Consider the following 23,511-nt stretch of genomic DNA (forward strand, 5'->3'; position numbering starts at 1 on the left):
TGGGGATCCTCAATTCACTGCAGGGCTCTGAGCACCTGATGGAGCTGGATGGGTGTCCCCATCCATTGCAGGGAGTGGGAGCAGAGGGCCTTCAGAGGTCCCTTTCAACTTCAATGATTCTAAGGTTCCATGATCTGTTGGGTGGCAATCAGCCCAAGGCAGGGAGCCAGGATTAGATAATGTTTAAGGTCCCTTCCAACCCAAGCCATTCTGTGATTCTCTGACTCTCCCCAACCCCAGATGTCAGCAGTCCTAAGGGAGCCTCTCCCTGCACTGCTCATCTTTGCCAAGGCAGCTCTGCCACCCAGTGCTGCTGGGAAAACCAAGAGGATTGGGAGTACAGGGGCTGGTAGCTTTGCTGAGGGTGTCTGCAGGACAAGCAGCACAAGAAAGCCTTGCACAGATGCTCTGGGTCTCCAAGCTCCTTCATAAGCAGTTCCCAAAGCGTTCCTGGCAGGGGTCAAGGATGTCCCTAAGTGAAATTCCACCTTCTAGGAGTAATCCCCAAGCAGACAACAAAGGTCCATGCACAGATCACCTTTCCCTTGCTCCCCTTCTATAGTTTCTCCCCTCCCAAGGAGCTGTGCTAGTGTTCCTGACCCAAGCAAGCCAGCAGCCCTGGAGCATCCAAGCACAAAGCCCTATAAGGAACAGAAGGAAGTAAAGCAGCAATTTCTCCATATTAAAGCAATTCCTGAATCAAAGATCAAGATCATCCAGTCCAACCACCCACCTGTCATCAGTATCTCCCACTAAACCACATTCCTCAGTAAAACATCTAAATGTTTCTTGAACATCTCCAGGGACAAAGGCAACAGCATTGGAGCCATCCCTGCTCCATCCAACCCAGGGCAAGCACGGAGTCAGTCTTGGGGTAACTTAGGTGTATTCTCAGCCCCAAATGAAAGCTGGTCTAAATTTGCTATAGATGCGAATTAGAAGAATATGTTGAGAGGCTTAAATGACCCGAGCCTGTCAGCAGAACTTTGTGCTTAAAAAGAGGAGGAAAAAAAAAAAGAAAAAAGAAATCGGAACTAAAGAAGTCTTAGGCTGCTGATGGATTTCACTCCTTGATTTCTGCGCACACCCGTTTGCAATTTGCACAGGAGCCTCACTCACAGGGCTTGCTCCTTGAAAATGGAGCCATTGTGCCTCTGCTGTACAAACACAGCCCTACCAACACATTTTTGCAACCCAAATGCCAGGAGAGGGGCAGGTTGGACATTGGGATTCTCCCACAGAGAGGTGATGCTTTGGCACCAGGGAGTGGGGGAGTCACTGTCCATGGAGGTGTCCAACAACCACAGAGATGTGGCCCTTGGGGACATGGGCAGTGGGCACAGTGGGATGGGTTGGGGATTTTAGATGTATTCTCCAACATTAATGCTTCTAGGACTGGAATGGCTCTAGAGTGCCCAGCAGTGTTGGAAATCTGATCCTGATGTGATGTGTTAGCTCAAACAAAGCACTGTACCACCTTCACAGAGCACAGAGACATGCAAAAGCAAGCTGAAGAGCTCCTCATCCCAGACAGAAGCATCCTGACAGCTACTAACGAGCTCAAAACAAACAAGAGATGCTATGCCTCAGCATGGCACTGCCCTCTCACTTGGTTTGTGTTAGTACACCACGTGTTGTGACAGCTGGAAGATACAGAATTATTTTATCATAGGATATCCCAAGTTGGAAGGGACCCATGAGGATCATCTAGTCCAACTTCTGGCTCCACACAAGCCCATCCAAAAATCAGACCACATATCTGAGTGTTGTCCAGATGCTCAGGCAAATGATCAAAGCTCAGTGCCACCTCTGGAATCTCAGAGGGCTGCAGGAAGAGGAAGAGCCATTCAAAATCCACTCAGCAGCATCAGACGACATTACAAGACTCTACCACCATCATCTGCTCTCAAAACACCTCTGGATTTCAAGCATTTAATGAGTCTAATAGGCAACCCCACAAAACACCAGTCCACTGTATGGCTGCCCTGTAGTTAAACTTATGGTCCACAGATATTTTCAGCACGTACATCACTTCTCCAACACAGCACAACACACATTTCCCTGCTGCTTCAGCCACTTCATCCTCTACGGCTGTTTTATGAACCTCTTCCCCAAAACCTGCAAGCTGAGATCATCAGACTTACCAATCCAAACAGCCCTGGAAGACGTATTTCCTTTCATAATACTTTAATATAACAACTAGACAAGCAATAGTATCAAAGATTAGGAAAGTCTCGTTACAGAATACTGCTAGAAAATAAGTTTCTGCCTTACAAACCTGCCCAGAAGGGGAAAGCACTATCTGCTCATCCCAACTGCTCTTATGTAAATAGTCACCCTACACTCAGCCACTGGCCTGACCCTTGCCAAAGGCTCCCCTTCCTGCATTCAAGACTACAAATTCTCCTTGCTTTTATTAAAAGACATGATTTCACTTTTGGAAGAAATGGGGGTGGAAGCTCAGACCTCAGGGTGCTTTGGGAGCCCATGGACACAGTGTGAAAATACCATCCCCAAGGAGCAGATAAATCACAGAATGGCCCGGGTTGGAAGGGACCTCAAGGATCATGAAGCTCCAACCCCCAACCACACGTAGGGCCACCAACACCCACATCTCATAGCAGCCCAGGCTGCCCAGGGCCCCAAACAACCTGGCCTTGAACACCTCCAGGGATGGACGGGGCATCACAGCCTCTCTGGGCAGCTGTTCCAGCACCTCACCACTCTCTCTGTCAAGAACTTCCCCCTCACATCCCACCTCAATCTTCCCTCCATCAACTTCCAACCATTTCCCCTTGTCCTGCTGTTATCTGCCCTTTCACAGAGTTGATTCCCCTCCTGTCTGTAGGCTCCCTTTAGGCACTGAAGGCTGCAGCCTTCTCTTCTCCATGCTGAACAAGCCCAGCTCCCTCAGCCTGTCTTCGTAGGGGAGATGCTCCAGCCTTCTGCTCATCTTTGTGGCTCCTCTGGACTCCCTCCAACAGCTCCCTTTCTGTACTGGGGCCCCCAATACAGGACAGATTGGGGAGATGTTGGAGAGGGTCCAGAGGAGGGTCACTAAGATGATGAATGAATGAAGTGCACACCACAGTGACCTTGGGGGGGGGATCTGGCCCACGTGACAGCAGGTGCTGGGTTTGGAACCAGGCACACATGGGACCTTTGGAGAGCCCTGACAAACACTGAAAGGGAACGCAGTGAGATTTAGCTGACTTTACAACATGCTCACAAAGCAAAAACAATTTCCTCACACACTGCAGAAGATGACACAAAGTTACCAAATTTCAGAGATGGGGATAATTAAGAACACAACACAAACTGCTTGTTTTGGGGGGGGGGGGGGGAAGGCAACAAAAGGCCCTTCCGTCCCCTGCAACACAGGGACCCACTCAGCTCAGTGGCTTGGGGTGGTGCTCATGTGTTTGCATTTAAAGTGAAGAACAGGGACAGGATTTCCCAATGAGGCTGCAGCTGTCATACGCCACGTCTCCACTTATCACCATTCATCCCACAGAAAGCGATCAAATGCCCCAAAGAATGCTGGCTTGTGCTAAAGCAACTTGCAGCAGGAGAGCCAGAGCTGCCTCAGGGGATGCTGTCCCTCCAACCCCATGTTTCCATCCCACCCACCACTTCCTCTCCATCCTCACACGCTTCCAGTAGCATCACAGAATGGCTTGGTTGGAAGGGACCTCAAAGATCATCACGCTCCAACCCCTGCCACATGCAGGGCCACCTTAAGCCACACTGAGTCCCTCTGCTGTCCTTCACAGCCACAGAGCAAACCGTGCAAAGAAATTTGCATCCTCAAAGCCATCATCACCTAACCAGGCAACTCAAGGTCAGAATTAAACGTGGATCCAGACATATCCAAAACAGTGAGGGACAAAGCAGGTGCTCAATGTTTTACCACGGCCCCGCAGTCACCACTGACATGGAACAACCATCACAGAGTTGTTGAGCTTGGAAAAGAGCTCCAAGATCCCCAGGCCAACCCCACTTGCCCACTGACTGTGTCCCTCAGTGCCTGCAGTTCTCAGCTCAGACCCCAGGGCAGTGTGTGGAGCTTTGGAAGGCATTTAATCCTGCCAACCTGTTGAAGCTTACCCTCCATCACCACCTATCAAACATCAGCTTTGATGGTGCATCCTACTGAGGCTATAAAATATTAGCTTGCCTCCATCCACCCAAAGGCACGTGGGACACTCTGGCTATCCTGATGAGCTCCATCCAATAATGGCTTTTGGATTGGTTGCTGTAAGCCTCCATAGCAGCACTCACCATCAGTACTCTGCATGAAGCACCATCAGAAGTGGAAAGGAAAAGACCTCCAAGACCATCCAGCCCAACCATCCACCTACCACCAATATACCCCACTAAACCACATCCCTTGGTACCACATCGTCAGGCATTAAGCCAGATGATAAAACCACCTACTAAATATCAGCAAGTGTTCAGAAGATGGAATTTGTTCCCAACCAGGCCGGAGTTTACATCTCAAAAACCAATGAAACCAAAACACAGACACAGGTTCACAGGGACAAAGTCCAAAACAAGTTCAAATGTGCAGAACCGCCTGAGCACTGTGGAATTAAGCCTGATATTTGGAATGCAGCAGATCCCCCCGGAACCACAGGTAATTAAACTCAGATTGAAAAACAATGAGGAAAGGAGTCACTGAGAACCCATGAGCTGCCCACAGAGGATATAAGGTTTCTCACGCGTTGCTCCTGCACATAGCTGACCCCGGCACGTCCTACTTGACTACACCCCATTGGTTTTCCCATCCAAAAGCAGGGCTGGCCAGCAATCCCTGTCCCTGCTTCCGACTCCGAGTGCTCCACGACACATCATTCTGATGATCACCAAATGAAATTTTCTGCTCCTGTCATCGTCGGCTTCAGATTCACAACGTTACAAAAACACCATTTCCTTTCCCCCATTGTATCAACCCCGATTTCATTCCCGCTGGTGAAATCAAACAATTTGAAAAGAATTTCAATGATGCTAATTTGAACCGAATGCATTCAGCTGCCAATTGCTGTTCCCCGGCACTCCAGGCCTCCTGCCAGCTGTGCTTCACCATCAATCATGGCCAGCAGTGCAGGAGCAATGGCAGTAACTCTGGCTGGGGAAGCTTTGCCCTTTGCTTTCAGCAGAACGCCACGATGCGACCCCACGCGATGGAAGACTTGCAAAGCTGTTGCTCCTCAGAGCTCCTCATCCTCCAGGCAGAACGTGATGCTCTTTGCAAGAATAAGCTCAGCATTTAGCTGGAATACCAGCATCGTTTCCAGCTCTGCGTTTGCAACTGAAGCATGCAAATGCATGGGTTGGAAGGGACCTGTGGAGACCCCTCAGTCCAACACTCACCCAAGTTACTTACAGAACAAGAAACAGTCCAGGTAGGTTTGGGTATCTCCAGAGAAGAAGATTCCATCACCCCTCTGGGCAGCTGTGCCAGAACTCTCCCACCCTCCAAGTCAAGAAGGTTTTTCTCATGTTCAGGTGGATTTTGTGCATATTCCAGTTGGTGCCCAGTGCCCCTTATCATGTTGATGGGTATCACCAAAAAGAGTGTGACCCTATCCAGTTCACCTCCACCATTTATAAGCATTGGTAAGATCTTACCATCTCAGGAGGTGCTCCAGGCCCCCACCAGCTCTGCAGCCCTCCGCTGGGCTCTCCCAGCAGCTCCCAGTCTGCCTGGAACTGGGAAGCCCAGCAGTGAGCACAGTGCTCCAGATGTGCCCTCCCTAGGGCAGAGCAGAGGGGAGGAAAATCTCCCTCACCCTCCTGTCCACACTCTGTGCAATACACCCCAGGATCCCATTATCCCTCCTGGGCACCAAGGCACAATGCTGGCTCTTGGTCACCCCGTGGTCAACTGTTGGTCCACCAGGACCTTCAGGTCCTTCTCCACAGAGCTCCTTTCCAGCAGCTCAGCCCCCAACCTGTGTTGATGTTTGCAGTCAGCCCTTCCCAAGTGCAGGATCACAGCTATCTAGAGCCAAAAAAACAAATAATGAGCTTCAGGAAAGCTGAAAACATTAGCAGTGGAGATAAGCAACGAGAAACAAAAGGCTAAGAGTAGAGAAATGGCCTAACAGCCAAAAATCAGGGAGGAAAATGAAGCCAGGGAGCTGCCATGGGAGGAAAGAAAGCACACCCTGGGGGCTTTTTATTTCCAGCCTCCTGTTTCTCCTTGAAATAACTGGGAAATGCTCAAAATGGGTCTGCCTATGCCAAAGGATTTGGAACCTCCCAAACACAGCCGTGGTGCCATGAGGTTTGAGCACCAGTCTCATCCAGCACCACAAGAGCAAGGCTGGGAACCACGGGAAGAGGACACATCTGCATCCCTTTATGCCTCTATGGTTGGTGAATATCCTTAATGGGATATAAATAACTATTTATTTACTTAGAGCAGCACATTTGCTGCACTAATTGGGGACCAGAAAGCAAATTAAACTTCTTCCTTCCCACCCAGAGCCACAGAAACCAAAGGATAATTTGTTTCAAAGTTCGGATGTCACAACCAACAAGTTGTTTGGGTGGTTGTTTTTTGGTTTCTTTTTTTTTGCTAGTATCTTTTTTCCAAAAAAACCATTGTACCACGTAAATTCAGCACGATGACCTCGGGGGCTCCCACCATGCCACCATGCGTGTCTGGCTCTGCATCAGGACATCCAGCTCATTGGGGAGGAAGGGTTCTGCAGGTTTAGAGAAGTCAGCTTCATTTAATGCAACAGCTAACAAAAGGGTTGAACTGGAAGGAGTAGAATGATGCACCCCTTCCAAGTCCTTCTGAGAGTCTGTTCTTCACAGCTCTTCTACATGGCATTAAGAGTTGGTTTTCCCAACGCATAAAGAGATTGAGAAGGCAACAAAGCCAGTCAATTTTACAGAAAGAACAGTGTTTATAAGTGAACTGAACCCTCCTGTGCTTCCAGCCATGAATGTAACACCACCACTTTTTTTCTTGGGAGAAGTTTTGGCAAGAGTGCTTCCCATAAGCCACCAAGTCCAACCAGGCAGCTACTGGCAGAGGAAGCAGGAATCACAGCATGGCCTGGGTTGCAAAGGACCACGATGAGCATCCAGTTCCAACCCCCTGCTGTGTGCAGGGTCACCAACCAGCAGACCAGGCTGCCCAGAGCCACATCCAGCCTGGCCTTGAATGCCTCCAGGGATGGGGCATCCACAGCCTCCTTGGGCAACCTGTTCCAGTGCCTCAGCACCTCTGGGTGAAAAACTTCTTCCTCATACCCAACCCAAACCTCCCCTGTCTCAGTTTAAAACCATTCCTCCTTGTCCTATCGCTATCAAGATCAAGAGGCACCACTTTGTTTCATTACCAGTCAATCTGAATTTAAAGCTTGTTTTAATGGAAATGATGAGCAGAGCTCTCTGGCTTTGATTAGAAAATCCAAATCAAAATGGAAAACCTGAATATTAAAGGAATCAGTGGACAGGCAATTCCACTTAAATACAAGCACGTGCACGTCTAGTTGATCAGGTTCACTTTTTACAACTAGGCAAGCACAAGTCACAAGGAAGGTTTGCCAGTATCTGAAAATCAGCTTCAGACACAAAAAACAAAAGTCAAGGTGCATCAGAAGATGCACTTCTATGAATCTGCACCTGTAAAATCAGCACTGGTGTCTCAGAGCATTCCAGCTCCCACCAGGCACAGCAATGCAAACATCCTTAAGGGCAAACCACGAGGCACACACCCTGCCTGCACCTCTGGGGCAGCAGGAGCCTGCAGCAAAGTGCAGATGGGAGAAGACGATGAAAACAAACCACCAGTTTTCAACAGTGCAAAAATCACAAGGTAAGCTCCAGCAGCGACCACAGAACGGTCATCGTTTCACCTCTCAAAACAAAATCATTGTGAAGCCTTTAATGGCAAGAAGACAGAACTCAGCTTAATGCAGCCACCCTCCTACCTCAAACAGAACAAGCCCTTACCTGCTTCATCGCCATCTCCCCAATCTTGTCTGAGTGCTTACGGATGCTCTCCAGGAAATCCTTGAGGTCTGACATGGACACCTCCTTGATCTCCTCACGCAGCTTTGGGATGTTGTCCACCATCACCTTGCAGAAGCGATAGTGGCTCACCTGGGGCAGGTAGGTGTGCTCCAGGTGCTCCAGGGTCTTCAGTGCTGGGTAGTGCCTGAGGACAGCAAGCAAAGCAGATGCAGGAAAAGAACAGCTATTTCTATCCTACTTCTTCTTCTTCAAACTGTGTAAATTTTCAGCAGATCTAACAATTTCAGCTCTGTTGAAAGCAGTGCACATCTTTGCATTCAGATAACCATGAAAACAGCCTTTTCCTTTTGAAACTGAGAAGCAGAGGCACGCTGTGAGAGTCACAGCTCAGAGCTGTGATGCACAGATGAGGACCAGCTGGGTAATGAGGTACTGCACCAGCTGAGCTCATTAGCAGCTCTCACCCACCTGCACCAGGCCCTGCTGTCCCCAGAACCTCCCCAAAAGGAAGGGTCTCCAAAGCACCCCCAGACCACGGGGTTGCTGTGTGAGATATGGGGTAGGCACTGCTGCATTCTGTGACCTCTAACAGTGAGGTGCCATAAGACAGGAGGGTGGAGATGGGAATACACCATAATGTACCTCAGGCTGACAAATTGGTATGCAGTATGTGTTCCTAACACAGAGACTTGTTATTCTGTTCGAAGTGTCTTGGATGTGAGAGCTCTCAGGTTTCTTTCCTGTGCATAGAAGCAGTCAGACCCCACCTTCCTTCCAGCTGTTCAAATGCTGCTGAGCACTGTTAAAAAATGCTTTCCATCCAGGATACGCTTTGATTTAGATAGAGATGAAGACAACCTCAGTGTGACCCCATATAAAGGGCCCAAAGGACACTTCTCCTGCAAGGTCCCTCCTTCTCCAGCTCCTGCTGAACTGCTGCTGTCTATAATCTCTGCTTTGCTTTGGAGTAACTTATTCCTCCGCTGTAAGAGATATATATCTTAAAACTGTATATTGAAGTTGCCATCTTGAATGGCAGGCAAGTGCCTTGGAAGCATTAGCAGTGCCTGCAAAATACATTTAAGGCATCACCAGGTGACAGTTCCCTCTCAGGTGAATGAAGGCAACTACTGCACACTCTTCCCATGCTTAATCCCAGCCACAAGCACTTCCATTTGCACCCTGAAGGCCCTAAGAAACGCGTTAAGTGCCAAGGCAATAACCTGACACTCAAATCCCCATTCATATTCACTCCTGCCTAAACCCCAGGCAGTTCCAAAGGGAAGTTATTTTAACCCGAAATTGCCTGAAAATCAGAAGTCAAAGGGATTAACCCAGCAACCCGGTCAGCGTTTACATTTGGGTGAGATACAAAATGCTATTTGCAATAAAATGCAATCCTCTCTGGAGGGAAACTTCAGAGCACGCAGAAAGCCAGAAATTAAACCAGAGGAATAAACACGCATTGGGGGTTTGTTGTATTTTAAGGCATTGTTTGTTGAACCAGAAGCAGCTCAAACACGGCCTGCGGGAACAGCGGGTGTGCATTGATGGGGTCCCCGACTGCCTGCCAAAACCAGAGCCCAGAGCACGTGGAGGCAACGCACAGCTCAGCACTGAGATGTGCAGAGCACAACCAGATCTCTACAGGCCATCAGTCCCATTGCCTGCCACGAACGGGAACACCCACAGCTCCATCAGTGCCCAGAGCCCCAACCAGCCCGACCTGAACGCCTCCAGGGGCACCGCCGCCACTCTGGGTAACCTGTGCCCACCCTTCTCATCACGAACCTTGTCCTTATATCCCATCTAAATCTCCCCTCTTCTAGTTGGAAATCACTCACATTATAACCATCAGGCAGCAAACAGCACATCTTTGTCTACTTTGGAAGAGTTGAGTTCGTTCAGCCCGAATGCCAACCCTGCTGCTCTGCAGCCCAAACCTGAGGCTCCTCACACAGTAACCAAACCCCTCACTGGCTATGAAGAAATGACATATAAGTGAGACCGGGTGCAGACACAGAAATATTTAATATGTTGTGCTGCATTTGGTGAATGAAGCCATCAAATCCAAAGAAGGAGGGAGAAAAAAAAGCAAAAAGCCAAGGGTTCAGATATTCCTTAAATGTGGCTTTCAGCTTCTATTTGTTTCAAAATGAACCAGTCCAATAAGGGGAAGGAAAAAAAAAAAGATGCAATTCTTAGAACCAGACCCTGGAAACACTACCCTGAACGAGGGAACTGAGCAGCATGTGGATTCCCTTCAAAAGTTCACAGTGCTGTGATCTGCTCCAGCTCCCCACCCCACATCTGTCAGCGGATAAACCCCTCGCTGTTCCCATGAACAGAATGAAAACAGTTGGACAAAGTGCAGCCTGCCCTGCACTGAGCCATCCAGAGAACAACAGCAAGCTTCGTGCACAGCTGACAGGCTCCCCAGCACCTCTCCAGCCAGCCCCGATTCCAGGAGTGATGCTTATCCATTCCCCCAAGGCTCCTGGGGACCGAGGACCACAGAGATGAGTGCAGGCAGAAGGGGAAGTGTAGCATTCCGCCCATCCAATTAGTTATCGCCTTGTTGGAAACATCTGGCTCCTCCCGCGTTGTGTGCATGATGGATGGCAGGCACAGAGCAAGCAGCAGACCCGGCTGCCCTCCCCACGTGCCATTCAGCTGGAGCCCAGCACATTTTCCACTGCCCTCGCCCCAGCAGCTGCTCTATGCCCAGTTTGCCACCCCCCAGGGCCTCCAAAATCCCGTGCTGCTCAAACAAAACCAGCCCCCAGGAGCCCGGCCATGCCTGGGCTGTAATTCCTCAGCAACATGACAGATGTGGGGTGAGAAAAACCCTGGATTTATAGTTCGTGAGTTCTGAGCCACAGAGCCCTTTCAGTTCAGCTCACTCTTCCGAGCGATGACTTCTAGCACAAAGTAAGCCGGGTGCCTTCTCACCACCTCCTCCTACTGCCCTGCTCAGCGTTTCTCAGCTCTCCGGCTCCTGTTCACATTCACTGGGTTCTTCCAGATTAGGTCAGTTCTGTATTCTGGCGCCCCCAGCAAAGCACTTCGTGAAGAACGTAGAAGTACGGAGCCATGCACTGATTTGGGACGTCCATCCCAAAGGCAAGCTTCCACAGACAAAAAGAAAAGGAACAGCAAACATCCATCTTCATCAGAAAGCCTAGAGGCAGAATGAAATGAGGTGTGGTCTGCACCACGGGAGGCTGAGCCACAGAGACACCAGCAGAAATCAGATCTGTTAACGTGGCAATGCTGACATGGAATTGCTGAGCATCGAGAAGCTCTTTGTGGAATTCAAGCAGCACCAAATGGACGCTTTTCAGCCCCTCCACTACAACTTTTGCTATGCAAAATTTACCTTTTCGATTTCATTTGCTCTCGCAGTTTGCTGTACATCTCCAGAACTGGAAAGAGAAACAAAACAAAACAAAACAAAAAAAAAAACAAAACACAGAAGTATTGAGACAGAAACAAAGAGCAAAGAGACATGCATTCAAATCAACAGCTGAACAAATAAAGAGAAATTCTGGGCTCCTCACCGGGAAGACACAGCGTCAGCTTATCAACCGTCGCTGAAATGTTCCTCTGTTGCAGTCGGCATTGCTTCAGCTCTTCCATTGCTATTATCAGCTTTGGAAAAGGAAAAAGAAAGTCTCACTGAAAACAGCAAGCAGACGGAGAGAGGATATAAATGAACATCCAAACAGCAGCAGGAGAACAGAGCCTGCCATGAGGAGCGGGGAGCTCCTGAGCCCTGCGTCCTTCATCACACGGCAGCAGCATTCCCTTGGCTCATTTCAAAGCAAGCAAGCAGCAAAACCAAAGCCATTCAAACAGCAGCCTCGCAGCACCTCCTTTGAGTTCCCCCAATGATTTCCCTTTCCCGTTTTGTTCATCTCATTCCTTTTCAAGCTTCTCTTTTCTAGTTCTTCTAAAAGGCAGGAAGTGGCCCCGGGGGGATTCTCAACATCCCAACCCAACCATGGTTTCTGAACGCTCCAGCAGAAAAACCTGTGCACGTGAATAAGGGCAAAAACAAGCATTGGCTGTTGTACACCAGAGAGAACTCCTTGGTTTGGTCCTTTCCAAGGGGAAGGCCACAGCTCTGTGCTCCAGTGCACTGTGTATGGCATCTCAGAATGGCTGAGGTTAGAGGGGCCCTGTGAGGCCAGCCAGTCCCAACCCCTGGGATGGGGTTTGTGAAAGCCTTGGCTGGTCTACTTCTGGAGCATAAAGGAAAATCCTCCACTCAAGCTAATGGGAATGTTTATTTGGTTCTGGCAAAGTGCATCACTTCCTCCCCACAGGGCAGTTTTATCTGTCAGCTTCATTGGAGTCATTGATCTGACACACAACAATGTAGGAGGAGAGAATCATAGAATCACAGAATGGCCTGGGTTGAAAAGGACCACAATGAGCATTCAGTTCCAACCCCCTGCTGTGTGCAGGGTCACCAACCAGCAGCCCAGGCTGCCCAGAGCCACATCCAGCCTGGCCTTGAATGCCTGCAGGGATGGGGCATCCACAGCCTCCTTGGGCAACCTGTTCCAGTGCCTCACCACCCTCTGGCTGAAAAACTTCCTCCTCATATCCAACCTAAACCTCCCCTGTCTCACTTTAAAACCATTCCCCCTTGTCCTATCACCAGCCACCCTTGTAAACAGCCTCCCCTGTAAACAGTTCCCCCTCCTGTTCATACGCTCCCTTCAAGCACAGGAAGGCTGCAGTGAGGTTTCCCCAAAGCCTTCTCTTCTCCAAGCTGAACAAGCCCAGTTTCCTCAACCTTTCCTCATAGGAGAGGTGCTCCAGCCCTCTGGTCATCTTAGTGGCCCTCGTCTGGACCTTCTCCAAGAGTTCCACACCTTTCTTGTGCTGGGGCACCCACGCCATGCTTAGCAATTACCACTGCTCAGTCATTTGCCACCACCAAGCACCGCCACGTTCTGGAAAAGCTGAAAAGACAGCGAGTGAGTGCAGCACACACCTCTTTTCCTTCACTCTGCAGCTTTCGGTTGGTGTCCGTCACTTGGTTCTGTGGGGATAGGAAGGGAGAGAGAAAGAACACAAGTACACATAAATCAGGACAAAGCTTTTCAGGAGAAGAAACTGCTCACACACATCAGCACGCTGCCTTTCACACGCCATTCTCTTGCATGGCACGAAGGAGCCTCACAGTGCAAAATTAACGTGCCACAAAACTACTTTTTGTTTCTCCCACAGAATCCTCTTTTTATAGCTATTAACATTGCAAACTGTCACTTCCAGGCTTGTCCTTGTAGGATCTCCCAGAGCTTTCTTCTTGTACTCAGGTCTACCATACCTGCAGTTGGGCTTCCACTGGCATCATGCAATTTTATGAACCAGTTCATGTGTGTTTGGAGGAGTTCTGTTCATTCTACACACAAAAACCAGAAACAGAGCTCGGACAGAAATGTGAATTGCAGTAGGGCACTTGCTTTTTATATATGTGTCTATTCAAGAGCATAACATCCCACAAGTCAAATAAAAGCTTGGCTTCCAGTCAGAGTACATAGAACCATAAAATGCCCTTGGTTGGAAGGGACCTTAAGGGTCTTCAAGCTCCACCCCCCGTCCCCCACCACAGGCAGGCCAGCAACCTCCACCTTTCATAGCAGCCCAGGCTGCCCAGGGCCACAAACAACCTGGCCTTCAACACCTCCAGGGATGGACGGGGCATCACAGCCTCTCTGGGCAGCTGTTCCAGCACCTCACCACTCTCTCTGTCAAGAACTTCCCCCTCACATCCCACCTAAGTCTTCCCTCCTTCAACTTCAAACCATTTCCCCTTGTCCTGCTGTTATCTACCCTTTCACAGAGTCGACTCTCCTCCTGTTTGTAGGCTCACTTCAGGTCCTGGAAGGCTGCAATGAGGTCACCCCACAGCCTTCTCTTCTCCATGCTGAACAAGCCCAGCTCCCTCAGCTGCCTTCATAGGTCAGTGCTTCTAAATTGTCCTGCCTTCTCCATGTAGAAGTTCCTCACAGCTGCAGCATCAGAGTGCAGAGCTCTCCAGCTGCCACCAAAACAGAGCAGCCATGAATTCAGGATGGTTTCATCATTAGTGAAGGTGTCCAGTGGAAGTATTCTCCAATTACCCAGCAGAACGTGGATGATGCATGCCTTCCAGCCCTCCCTGTGTGCCTAATGCTGGCCATTAGTAGCTTGCCATGATGCAAGAAGAGCACTCATTTCATGACATCCATGCACAGCATCTGCATCAGATCGCTCCCCCTCCTGCAGTAGCTTCAGCTCTCCTGGCTGCTTGCCCTGTGCAAAAACTGCTCATTTCCTTTATGATGTATTGAGATTTTACAAGCAGGAGCATGGCATCTCTTCCAAAAGATTATTTTATTTTCTTATATCCTGCAAATCCCACCAGGAAAAAGGAATCCATGTCGGGTAATTTAAAACTGCTCCTAAAATAATGCCAAGGCTGTATGAGCCTTCTATTAAAATTACATATCGATCCTGGCTAAAGCAAAGATGCAACCCCCCGGCACACCGAGCTTTTGGAGGCAGGGGGCTGTGTTTTGTTTCGTTCTCAGGATCTACATCCATACACAATGAAAAGAGATGGGTGATTATTTATAGGGACTCTCAGTAGACACAGCGAAGCTGTTCAGACGGAGGGATCTGATAATTTAAGACAGATGCACAGCAAGGTGGGGGGGGGGGACAGACAACAGGTGGGCACATGTGAAGAACGAGACGAGTGGATCACACGAGGGGCTCACAGGATGCTCGAGTTGTTAGTTCATTCATCTCTATGGGGAACATGTGGTACTGAGCAGGGCTTTTGTTTGCGGGCTTTAAGCATCGCTCTGCTATCGTTTAGAGAATGTCAGAGTGATGAGAGAGGAGAGCAAAGGCCACTGGAGAGGAATCCTGGGAATGGATGCCAAGGGCACCCGTGTGACCCTGAAGAGCTGTGCTGGCTCCATCTCGTGTCAGCACCCACCTATGTGGGTTGTTCACATCCCTTTCAGATGAGGGGAGGGGTGGCTGTCAAGTGGGCCTTCCAGCTGGCAACCAACTTCCCAATCCAGAGGTGCACCCACGGACAGGGTTAATTATCCATCACCATCTCCTCATTTATCCACTCCCTGTAGGAATCCACTGTGAGACCAGGGCACTTTTAGCAGCACACACCAGGACAGCAGCTCCAAAGAAGGACTCGGTGAGCGCAGTGAGCACAAGTGAACACCAGCCTATGCGACGCTGTTACCTGATGTTGCATCTACATCTGGTTGGTAGGCATGAACAGAGAACCACAGCATCATAGAATGGCCAAGGTTGGAAGGGACCTCAAGGATCATGAAGTTCCAACTCCTTGCCACATGGAGGGCCACCAACCTCCACATTTCATAGCAGCCCAGGCTGCCCAGGGCTCCATCCAACCTGGCCTTGAACACCTCCAGGGATGGACGGGGCATCACAGCCTCTCTGGGCAGCTGTTCCAGCACCTCACCACTCTCTCTGTCAAGAACTTCCCCCTCACATCCAACCTAAATCTTCTCTCCCTCAGAGCCCTACAAAGCACCTGAAATAAAACCTATGCACTGCTTCACTGTGACTGGTCCAGCTTAAAAAACCACACTTAGAGCAAAACACCAAAAGAGAACCTCGTCAACTGGAAAGACTTCACAGTAGGAAACTAAAGGCAGTGAGAGACATCAAAAGCACAACCCTCTAGGATAGCCTGGGGCTGCTTACACCAAGACCAGCAAATTTTCCTACAGCCTCCAAACAGCAGAAGAAGAAGGCTGGTGCAGAAACAAGAAGGAATAACCCCTGTTTTGGGCCTGGCAAGTCAAAAAACAGGAGATGTAACAAAAAATAAAAGGGGGTTTTAACCGTTTAACTTGAGCTTCCCAGAGATGGAAGGGCAGAAATACCTGGAGGGAGGGTTAGGCTTAGGCTTAAGGTTAGGGTTAGGCTTAGGTTTAGGCTTAGGCTTAAGGTTAGGGTTAGGATTAGGCTTAGGGTTAAGGTCAGGGTTAGGCTTAGGCTTAGACTTAGGCTTAGGCTTAAGGTTAGGGTTAGGGTTAGGGTTAGTCTTAGGCTTAGGTTTAGGCTTAGGCTTAGGCTTAGGCTTAGGCTCAGGCTTAGGGTTAGGCTTAGGCTTAGGGTTAAGGTTAAGGTTAAGGTTAGGGTTAAGGTTAGGGTTAGGGAGAAATCCATCAGGAGTGACCCAGCTGAAGCATAACGTGATTGAGATGAGGGGGATTGCTGAGGTTGTCAGCAGCCCTTTCCCTCTGAGATGTGTTCTCCAGTTATGTCTACAAGCTGAACCATTCTAGTTTATAATCTGTCTTTTAATTTCCAGTGGAATCTCTGTGAGATGCAGGAGCTGGGCTGGCATAAGGCATCCAACAGTCAGTGGGAGTGTGAAGTGGGAGCAGGAACAGGGCAGTACTGGCTCGTATTTAGGATGCATAGTAGAGATGCAATATGGAGGGCATTTACTTTATAGCTGCTTGGATGTCCATTCAAAGACCTGCACTACTGAGAAAAGGGCTGAGATCAAATGCAGACTGAATAGCTGGAACAAAACTCACTCTCACCACTGGACTCGCAGATGATTCCCTGGAGAAACCCGTACAAAGAGGGCTCAGTATTTCTCCAATAGGCTTCTGTGTGTATTTTTCCAATGTGCTGTTTAATAGATCACATAGTGATGGAAATCAAGAGAGATCCTGAGGGTAGAGATGGACTTCACAGCGTGCCACCAACAAAGCAGCTGTTTGCAGAATGGGAAACAGCAACAAGCCCTTGAAAACAAACAATGTGGAATTCTTGGCTATAAACAATGGCTTTAAAAAAAAATAATAATAATTAAAACAACAACAAAAAGTCTTCTTTCGTCGTATTTCCAATGGCCTTGTCCTAATAAGAGTGCCTCTGATGCAAGGAAACATCCCCACAAAGGTGATCCTGAAAGCACACGTTGGTTTGTGGCATCAGGGCTGTGCCTATCCAGAAGCCTGCATGGAAATGCCCAAGGTAGCTTTAAATGAATAAATAAATGTGTGGAAAAAAAAAAAACCCACTGAAGTTAAAATGGTTGTGGGTTTTTTTTTTTCTTTTCCAGAAAATGTGCTTTTCTGAGACTTTGATTCCCTTATTTATGGCTTTATCTCCTTTAGGTCCCAACAAGCAGTCCCACACACCCTCCAGAAAGGATCTCCTCAACAGACTCCACCCAGCTGTGTTCCAACTTCTGGAGGAAAACAAGGAAAGCTCTCCAATCTCTGACACTCACCAAGTTATTCCAATGTCATGTATGTCTCATATGCCCCAGACTGTGTAATATTCCCATTCTAAGGCACAGAAGCCATGCTTAAACCACAAGCATACTTGGCCACTGCATATAGGACCACCATCAAGCTCCAGACCCTTCGTGTCCCCAGAAACCTGCCTAGTTTCCTTCCTACCACTTACCTACACTCCAATCATACACACACCTTTTTCCACACACTGCTGAACGCATTTCTTCCAATAAACAGATGAAAACCTCCCTTTCTCCTATCTTTTTGTATAGCTTAAAGGCCACCATGCTTGCAAAACTCATTCCTAGCCGTAACCATTTTGCCTTCTCAGCTCGGCAGAGAAGGACCTGGGGGTCCTGATGGACGAGAGACTGAACATGAGCCAGCAGTGCGCTCTGGCAGCTCGAAAGGCAAATGGGATCCTGGGCTCCATCAGGAGAGGGGTGGTCAGCAGGGACAGGGAGGTGATCGTCCCTCTCTACTCGGCTCTTGTGAGGCCCCATCTGGAGTACTGTGTCCAGGTGTGGAGCCCTCAGTACAAGAAAGACATTGAGATTTTGGAAAGGGTCCAGAGGAGGGCGACTAAGATGATCAGGGGGCTGGAGCACCTCCCCTATGAGGACAGGCTGAGGGAGTTGGGCTTGTTCAGCCTGGAGAAGAGAAGGCTGCGGGGTGACCTCATTGCAGCCTATCAATACCTGAAGGGAACCTACACCCACGAGGGGAGTAAACTCTTCAAAAGGGCTGACAACAGCAGGACTAGGGGAAATGGATCCAAGTTGAAGGAGGGAAGATTTAGGTTGGATGTTAGGGGGAAGTTCTATACAAGGAGAGTGGTTAGGCCCTGGAACGGGCTGCCCAGGGAGGTTGTGGATGCCCCGTCCTTGGATGTGTTTAAGGCCAGGTTGGACGGGGTCCTGGGCAACCTGATCTGAATGTGTGTGTTTGGTGGCCCTGCTAGGCAGGGGGGTTGGAACTACATGATCCTTGAGGTCCCTTCCAACCCGGGTGATTCTGTGATTCTGTGATTCTGTGATTCCCCATTCCCTGCTCTATCCATTTTACTTTCTAGTTAAACCAACCACACCTGGAGATGCTGGAGAAAGGGAATCAAGCTATGGGTTTGTGCAAACATTCTTGTTGTACTTACTACTCATTTCTCACTGCTGTTCCTGCTTCCTGAGCACCTCACAATGTTCTGAAGTTCATTTTTTGAATATTAATATCTCACCTGCCAGCAACATGCAGATATCTCACAATTAAGGTCAGCTCTGCACCAGACTGCTTCCACAGAACCACAGAACGCTTTGAGATGGGAGGGACCTCTAAAGGCCCTCTGCTCTCGCTCCCTGCCATGAACAGGGACACCCTCAGCTCCATCAGTGCTCAGAGCCCCTCCAGCCTGATGTCTCCAGGGATGGAGGCACCACCTCTCCAGGCAACCCGTGCCACTTCTGCAGATCTGACTCAAACTCAACGCCCTCTGCAATGAGAATCTGATGTCAGATGAGGCACTGAAGTGGATGGTGCTACAGCAGACATGCTGCTGACTGCAGAGCTTCAGAAGTTGGCCGAAGGTATCCCAGGAAAAACACATGTTTACTAACACAGAACAGGCCTAGCTTTAATCTTCCTCACACTTCTGATGTACCACAGCATTCCAGTTTGCCAAAATAATTGTCGAGTTTCATATGACTAACTGATCATTACAGGGAGAAAGAATTAGCATTGTTGTTGGGTTTGGTTTGGTTTTTCCCAGGCAGAGGGGAGAGGCTCTGGACAAAAAGAGATGTCTGTTTGGTTGGTCAACCACAGGGCACTCGAGGTTGGCAGGGATCTCTGGAGGTCACCTTGTCCAAGTCTCCTGCTCAGACAGGGCCACCTGCAGCCAGCTGCCCTGGGCCACGTCCAGCAGCTTTCTCTTACCTTCAGCTTTTGGGCTTCTCCCCTAACTTTCAGCAGCTCTGTGATGGAGTCCACAAAACCCTGGTAATGGAAGTTGCACATTTTCTCAATCTCCCGATCGTGGTTTCTGATTCGGGCTTCCAGTTTTTCCATGAAACGACCGTGTTCCTCTCCATCATAAACAGACCTAAAAAAGAAGATGTCACAGTGAGCCACGATTCCAAAACCTGTCAGCATCATTACTGACAACAAATAACCACAATCCAATCTGTGAAAATATATATATATATATTAAAGGGGAGAGGGAAGCTACAAAGGAAAAGTATCAGATCTACAGCTGCCAAATCTCATTCCCCTTCCTATCTCTAAGCTTTAACAGCACAATTCCGCTTTGGAATAAAGGCAAAAAGAGACACAGCTTCCTAAAACTACACGTGCCACAACGGTGCTCTGCTTTTCCTTGCAGTTTAGCAGAGCTCTGCTGGTGGAAGGTGAAAGCTGGAGGCAGAGTGCCATCTAGTGCTGCCCCACAGCAGTGGAGCTCAGGGTGCTCACAATGCATGGCCACAAACATAACGTGGAGATGACAACTCGTGTACAACTACATCTGTTAGGGGCTATAAAGTCTACCTGGACCTCCTCCAGACTCAGCCATCCCATTCCCTCAGCTGCTCCCCATAAGAGCTGTCCTCCAGACCCCTCACAGCTCCATTGCCCTTCTCTGCACACAGAGCCTCAATGCCTTTCTCATAGTGATGGACCCAGCAGCTCAGGAGACACGAGAAGGTGACCCACACACAAGTTTCAACACATTGAACATATGCAGTTTCACACAGAGGGTGGTGAGGCACTGGCACAGGTTGCCCAAGGAGGCTGTGGATGCCCCATCCCTGCAGGCATTCAAGGCCAGGCTGGATGTGGCTCTGGGCAGCCTGGGCTGCTGGTTGGTGACCCTGCACACAGCAGGGGTTGGAACTGGATGAGCGCTGTGGTCCTTTGCAACCCAGGCCATTCTCTGACTCTATGAGAGGCTCTGTCCCACCACACTCATGGCAGCAATGACCCAGCAATGGAAGGCTGTGCTCGCTGACACATCCCTCTGGTTTGCATTTCTGAACTATGCTGGCTAAATAAAACCATTGTAGAAGACTTGGAAAAGCTCCTGGATCGTATCGTGAAGTTTCGCAATTTCTGCACACGAGTTAAAACTCCACTTTGGTTTTCCCAAAAGGTCAACTAGAAAAATCTTTCCAAGATATCCATCATGGGCAAACGCCTCCATGAGAGCAGAGGTCCCAGCATGGCCTTATGTTACTGCAGTGTTCATCTGAAAATGGGGATGGATATTAGGGAAAATGTCATTGTGGGAAGAGCGGTTGGGCACAGGGTGCCCAGGCAATGCAGGGTCACCATCCATGGAGGTGTTCCAGAACCATGAGGATGTGGCATTGGGGGACGTGCACAGTGGGCACGCTGGGTGGGTTAGAATCATAGAATCATAGGTTTGGGCTTGAAGAGGCACTGAACACAAACTGGAGCACAAGAGGTCTCCCCTGACCCCAGGAAGCACTTCTGTACACCTTCACCCACCGCAATCACCGCTCCCAGCACTCAGCACTAAGACTTCTGGTTTATTACAAGGCTGACTGTTGGTTTGGCAAGGAAGGACCCAGTGAGGAGAGCCCAGCGTGGGGTCTCGAGGTGCTGCAGGGCTGGATGGAGCCAGAGGGACTCCATCCTCAGCCAGGTTGGGGTCCTGTGATAAGGTGGCAAGACCAGATGCCCCAAACGCGTTGCAAGGACACCCCAAGAGCTTCAAGTTACTGCACATACATTAATTAACAGCAGGAAATCTTTAGGAACTAACTCTGGAGGTCCTTCCTGCATCTCTCAGGCTCAGCCATTAACCAGAGGGGCTCCAGGCAGTTTTGGAGAATGAGAAGCTACAAGGCTGACCCTGCAACCTCACTCCCAACGAGAGCCGCCCGCCGCGCGGCTGCAGGACAGCGACTCCCAAGTAACCTAAATAAATTCAGCTGCGAGCACAGAGGAGGGAAATCTCCAGAGGCAAAATAAAAGAGATCTGGAACAATGCAAGGAGGACATTCTGGGGACAGTGGAACCGAAGGGACTTGCTTTTGTTTTCAATTAATAAGTGGAACAAATTCCTGAGTCTGTTGTGGACTTCGATTTTTTTCAGCCGTCCTCTCCCCCCTTTAAACTTGTGTAGTGGTTTTCATCCCTCAGAAACATTTTCTTCTCATTAAGCTACATAAAAGCATTAACAGTTTGTTTAATCTTATTCTAACTTTCATAATAAACAAATTAACTACTGAGCAAAGCAAGAAAAAAAAAAAAAAGAACCAAGAGTGGTGCAACAACTGCACGGAAAAGAGGTCAAAGGAAGTTTGCAGGGCTGCTACCTGCACTGTTAGCAGCATCCCATCACCACGCAGCCCTGGAGCAGGGCTTACAGGCATCACCAAAAGCCATGACATGGCAGGACAACCCAGGTTAGCAGCAGGGAAGCTGCCCATGGGCACTCAGCATGGCTGCAGGCAGGACCAGGCTATCCCAGCACTTTGGGAGGATGGTGGTACAGAAAGCGACCGTAAACCACACACGTGCACGAGTCACAAAGCATCCGAATGCATCCCCAAACGATGCTGCTGCTGCTTGTCAGTGACTGGGCTCGACCAGAAGGGGCTTTTCAACAGCGATTCCACACAAATTTCTTCTGGGCCTGCTTTCCTTCAGTGGTTTCATTAGCAAATTGGAAAATGTAAGGCAGGCTGTGCTTCTGAAAGACGTCGGTGACACTAAACCGAGGGGAGTCAAAGCCTGCTGGGAGGCAGCAGTCCCTGAGGGGCTGGCAGAGGGAGCAGAGCTCAGGAAGTGTTGGTGCTAAAGGGCCGTGGCAGGATGGAGCCGGCTCGTGTGGGACACAGCCTCCACGCAGCTGATGGAACAGCATTCAGAACTGCTGGAGAGGAAACAGGGAGGTGTGGGAGAAGTCCATTGGGCTTCCCCAAAATCAACGGGTCTGGCCAGCTGTAGGGAGAGAACCCACACGAGCTCAAGACATGCGTTCAACGCAGCAAAGTGCAAGGTTTGGCACTTGGGCTGGAGGAATCTCAGGCATTTATACAGACTGGAAGGAGCTCCTTGAGAGCAGCCCTGCACAGAAGGACCTCGGGGTCCTGATAGATGAAAAGCTTAACATGAGCCAGCAGTGTGCTCCTGCAGCTTGGAAAGCAAATGGGATCCTGGGCTTCATCAGAAGAGGGGTGGCCAGCAGGGACAGGGAGGTGATTGTCCCCCCCTACTCTGCTCTTGGGAGGCCCCATCTGCAGCACTGTGTCCAAGTCTGGAGCCCCCAGTACAAGAAAGACAGGGAGCTGCTGGAGGGGGTCCAGAGGAGCCACAAAGGTGATCAGGGGACTGGAGCACCTCCCTACAAAGACAGGCTGAGGGAGCTGGGCTTGTTCAGCATGGAGAAGAGAAGGCTGTGGGGTGACCTCATGGCAGCCTTCCAGGACCTGAAGTGAGCCTACAAACAGGAGGGGAGTCGACTCTGTGAAAGGGTAGATAACAGCAGGACAAGGGGAAATGGTTGGAAGTTGAAGGAGGGAAGACTTAGGTTGGATGTGAGGGGGAAGTTCTTGACAGAGAGAGTGGTGAGGTGCTGGAACAGCTGCCAGAGAGGCTGTGATGCCCCGTCCATCCCTGGAGGTGTTCAAGGCCAGGTTGTTTGTGGCCCTGGGCAGCCTGGGCTGCTATGAAAGGTGGAGGTTGGTGGCCCTGCCTGTGGTGGGGGGTTGGAACTTCATCATCCTTGGGGTCCCTTCCAACCCAAGCCATTCTAAGTAGCATTTTGCCATAGAACCCTGACAAAGCCTAATTAACCTTGCCGAGTGGGAACCACTCATCAGACCCTTGAAAAAGAGTCACTAAATCTGCCTTAAGCCCCTGTGATCCAAGACTGAGGTCTGGAACTCAAAACCCCTCCTTCCCCAGAAATCTCAACCTCACTCCAGACTGCTGCTCTCTTCTGCAGTGCCGTCACTGAAAGCTCATCTTCTTTCTAATTATAGATGCCTACTCTGGGAAACTCATCTGGAGGATGCAGACAGCAACAGCATCACCACCAAGCAGGAAATGTGGATGAACAGGCAGCAGCGTTTGGGATGTGTGACCACTGAAGGAAGCCCAGACTCACATTCCCATGCAAATATTTGCATCTGTTGAAGAGAAGAAAAACAGTAATGGGCTTAAATTGCCCAGGAGGATGAGGTTAAAC

The 23,511-nt window shown here is 49.6% G+C and overlaps 1 protein-coding gene across 5 annotated transcripts in view; it reads right to left on the minus strand.

The window, feature by feature from the left end:
• Window positions 1–23,511, minus strand: part of EXOC6B (exocyst complex component 6B) — a 245,126-nt gene that overhangs the window by 196,489 nt on the left and 25,126 nt on the right. For all 5 annotated transcript variants that reach the window (XM_042811691.1, XM_042811690.1, XM_042811689.1 and 2 more), the window contains exons 2-6: window positions 19,233–19,398; window positions 13,001–13,048; window positions 11,556–11,646; window positions 11,375–11,420; window positions 7,975–8,179 (exon numbers count right to left, since the gene is read on the minus strand). In XM_042811691.1, the coding sequence (XP_042667625.1) occupies window positions 7,975–8,179; window positions 11,375–11,420; window positions 11,556–11,646; window positions 13,001–13,048; window positions 19,233–19,398 (556 nt within the window). The remainder of the gene's footprint in view (window positions 1–7,974; window positions 8,180–11,374; window positions 11,421–11,555; window positions 11,647–13,000; window positions 13,049–19,232; window positions 19,399–23,511) is intronic.

Source organism: Centrocercus urophasianus, unplaced genomic scaffold, assembly GCF_019232065.1.
Source record: "Centrocercus urophasianus isolate 14NV4802_14NV808 unplaced genomic scaffold, USGS_Curo_1.0 seq_13, whole genome shotgun sequence".
NCBI classification, from domain to species: domain Eukaryota; kingdom Metazoa; phylum Chordata; class Aves; order Galliformes; family Phasianidae; genus Centrocercus; species Centrocercus urophasianus.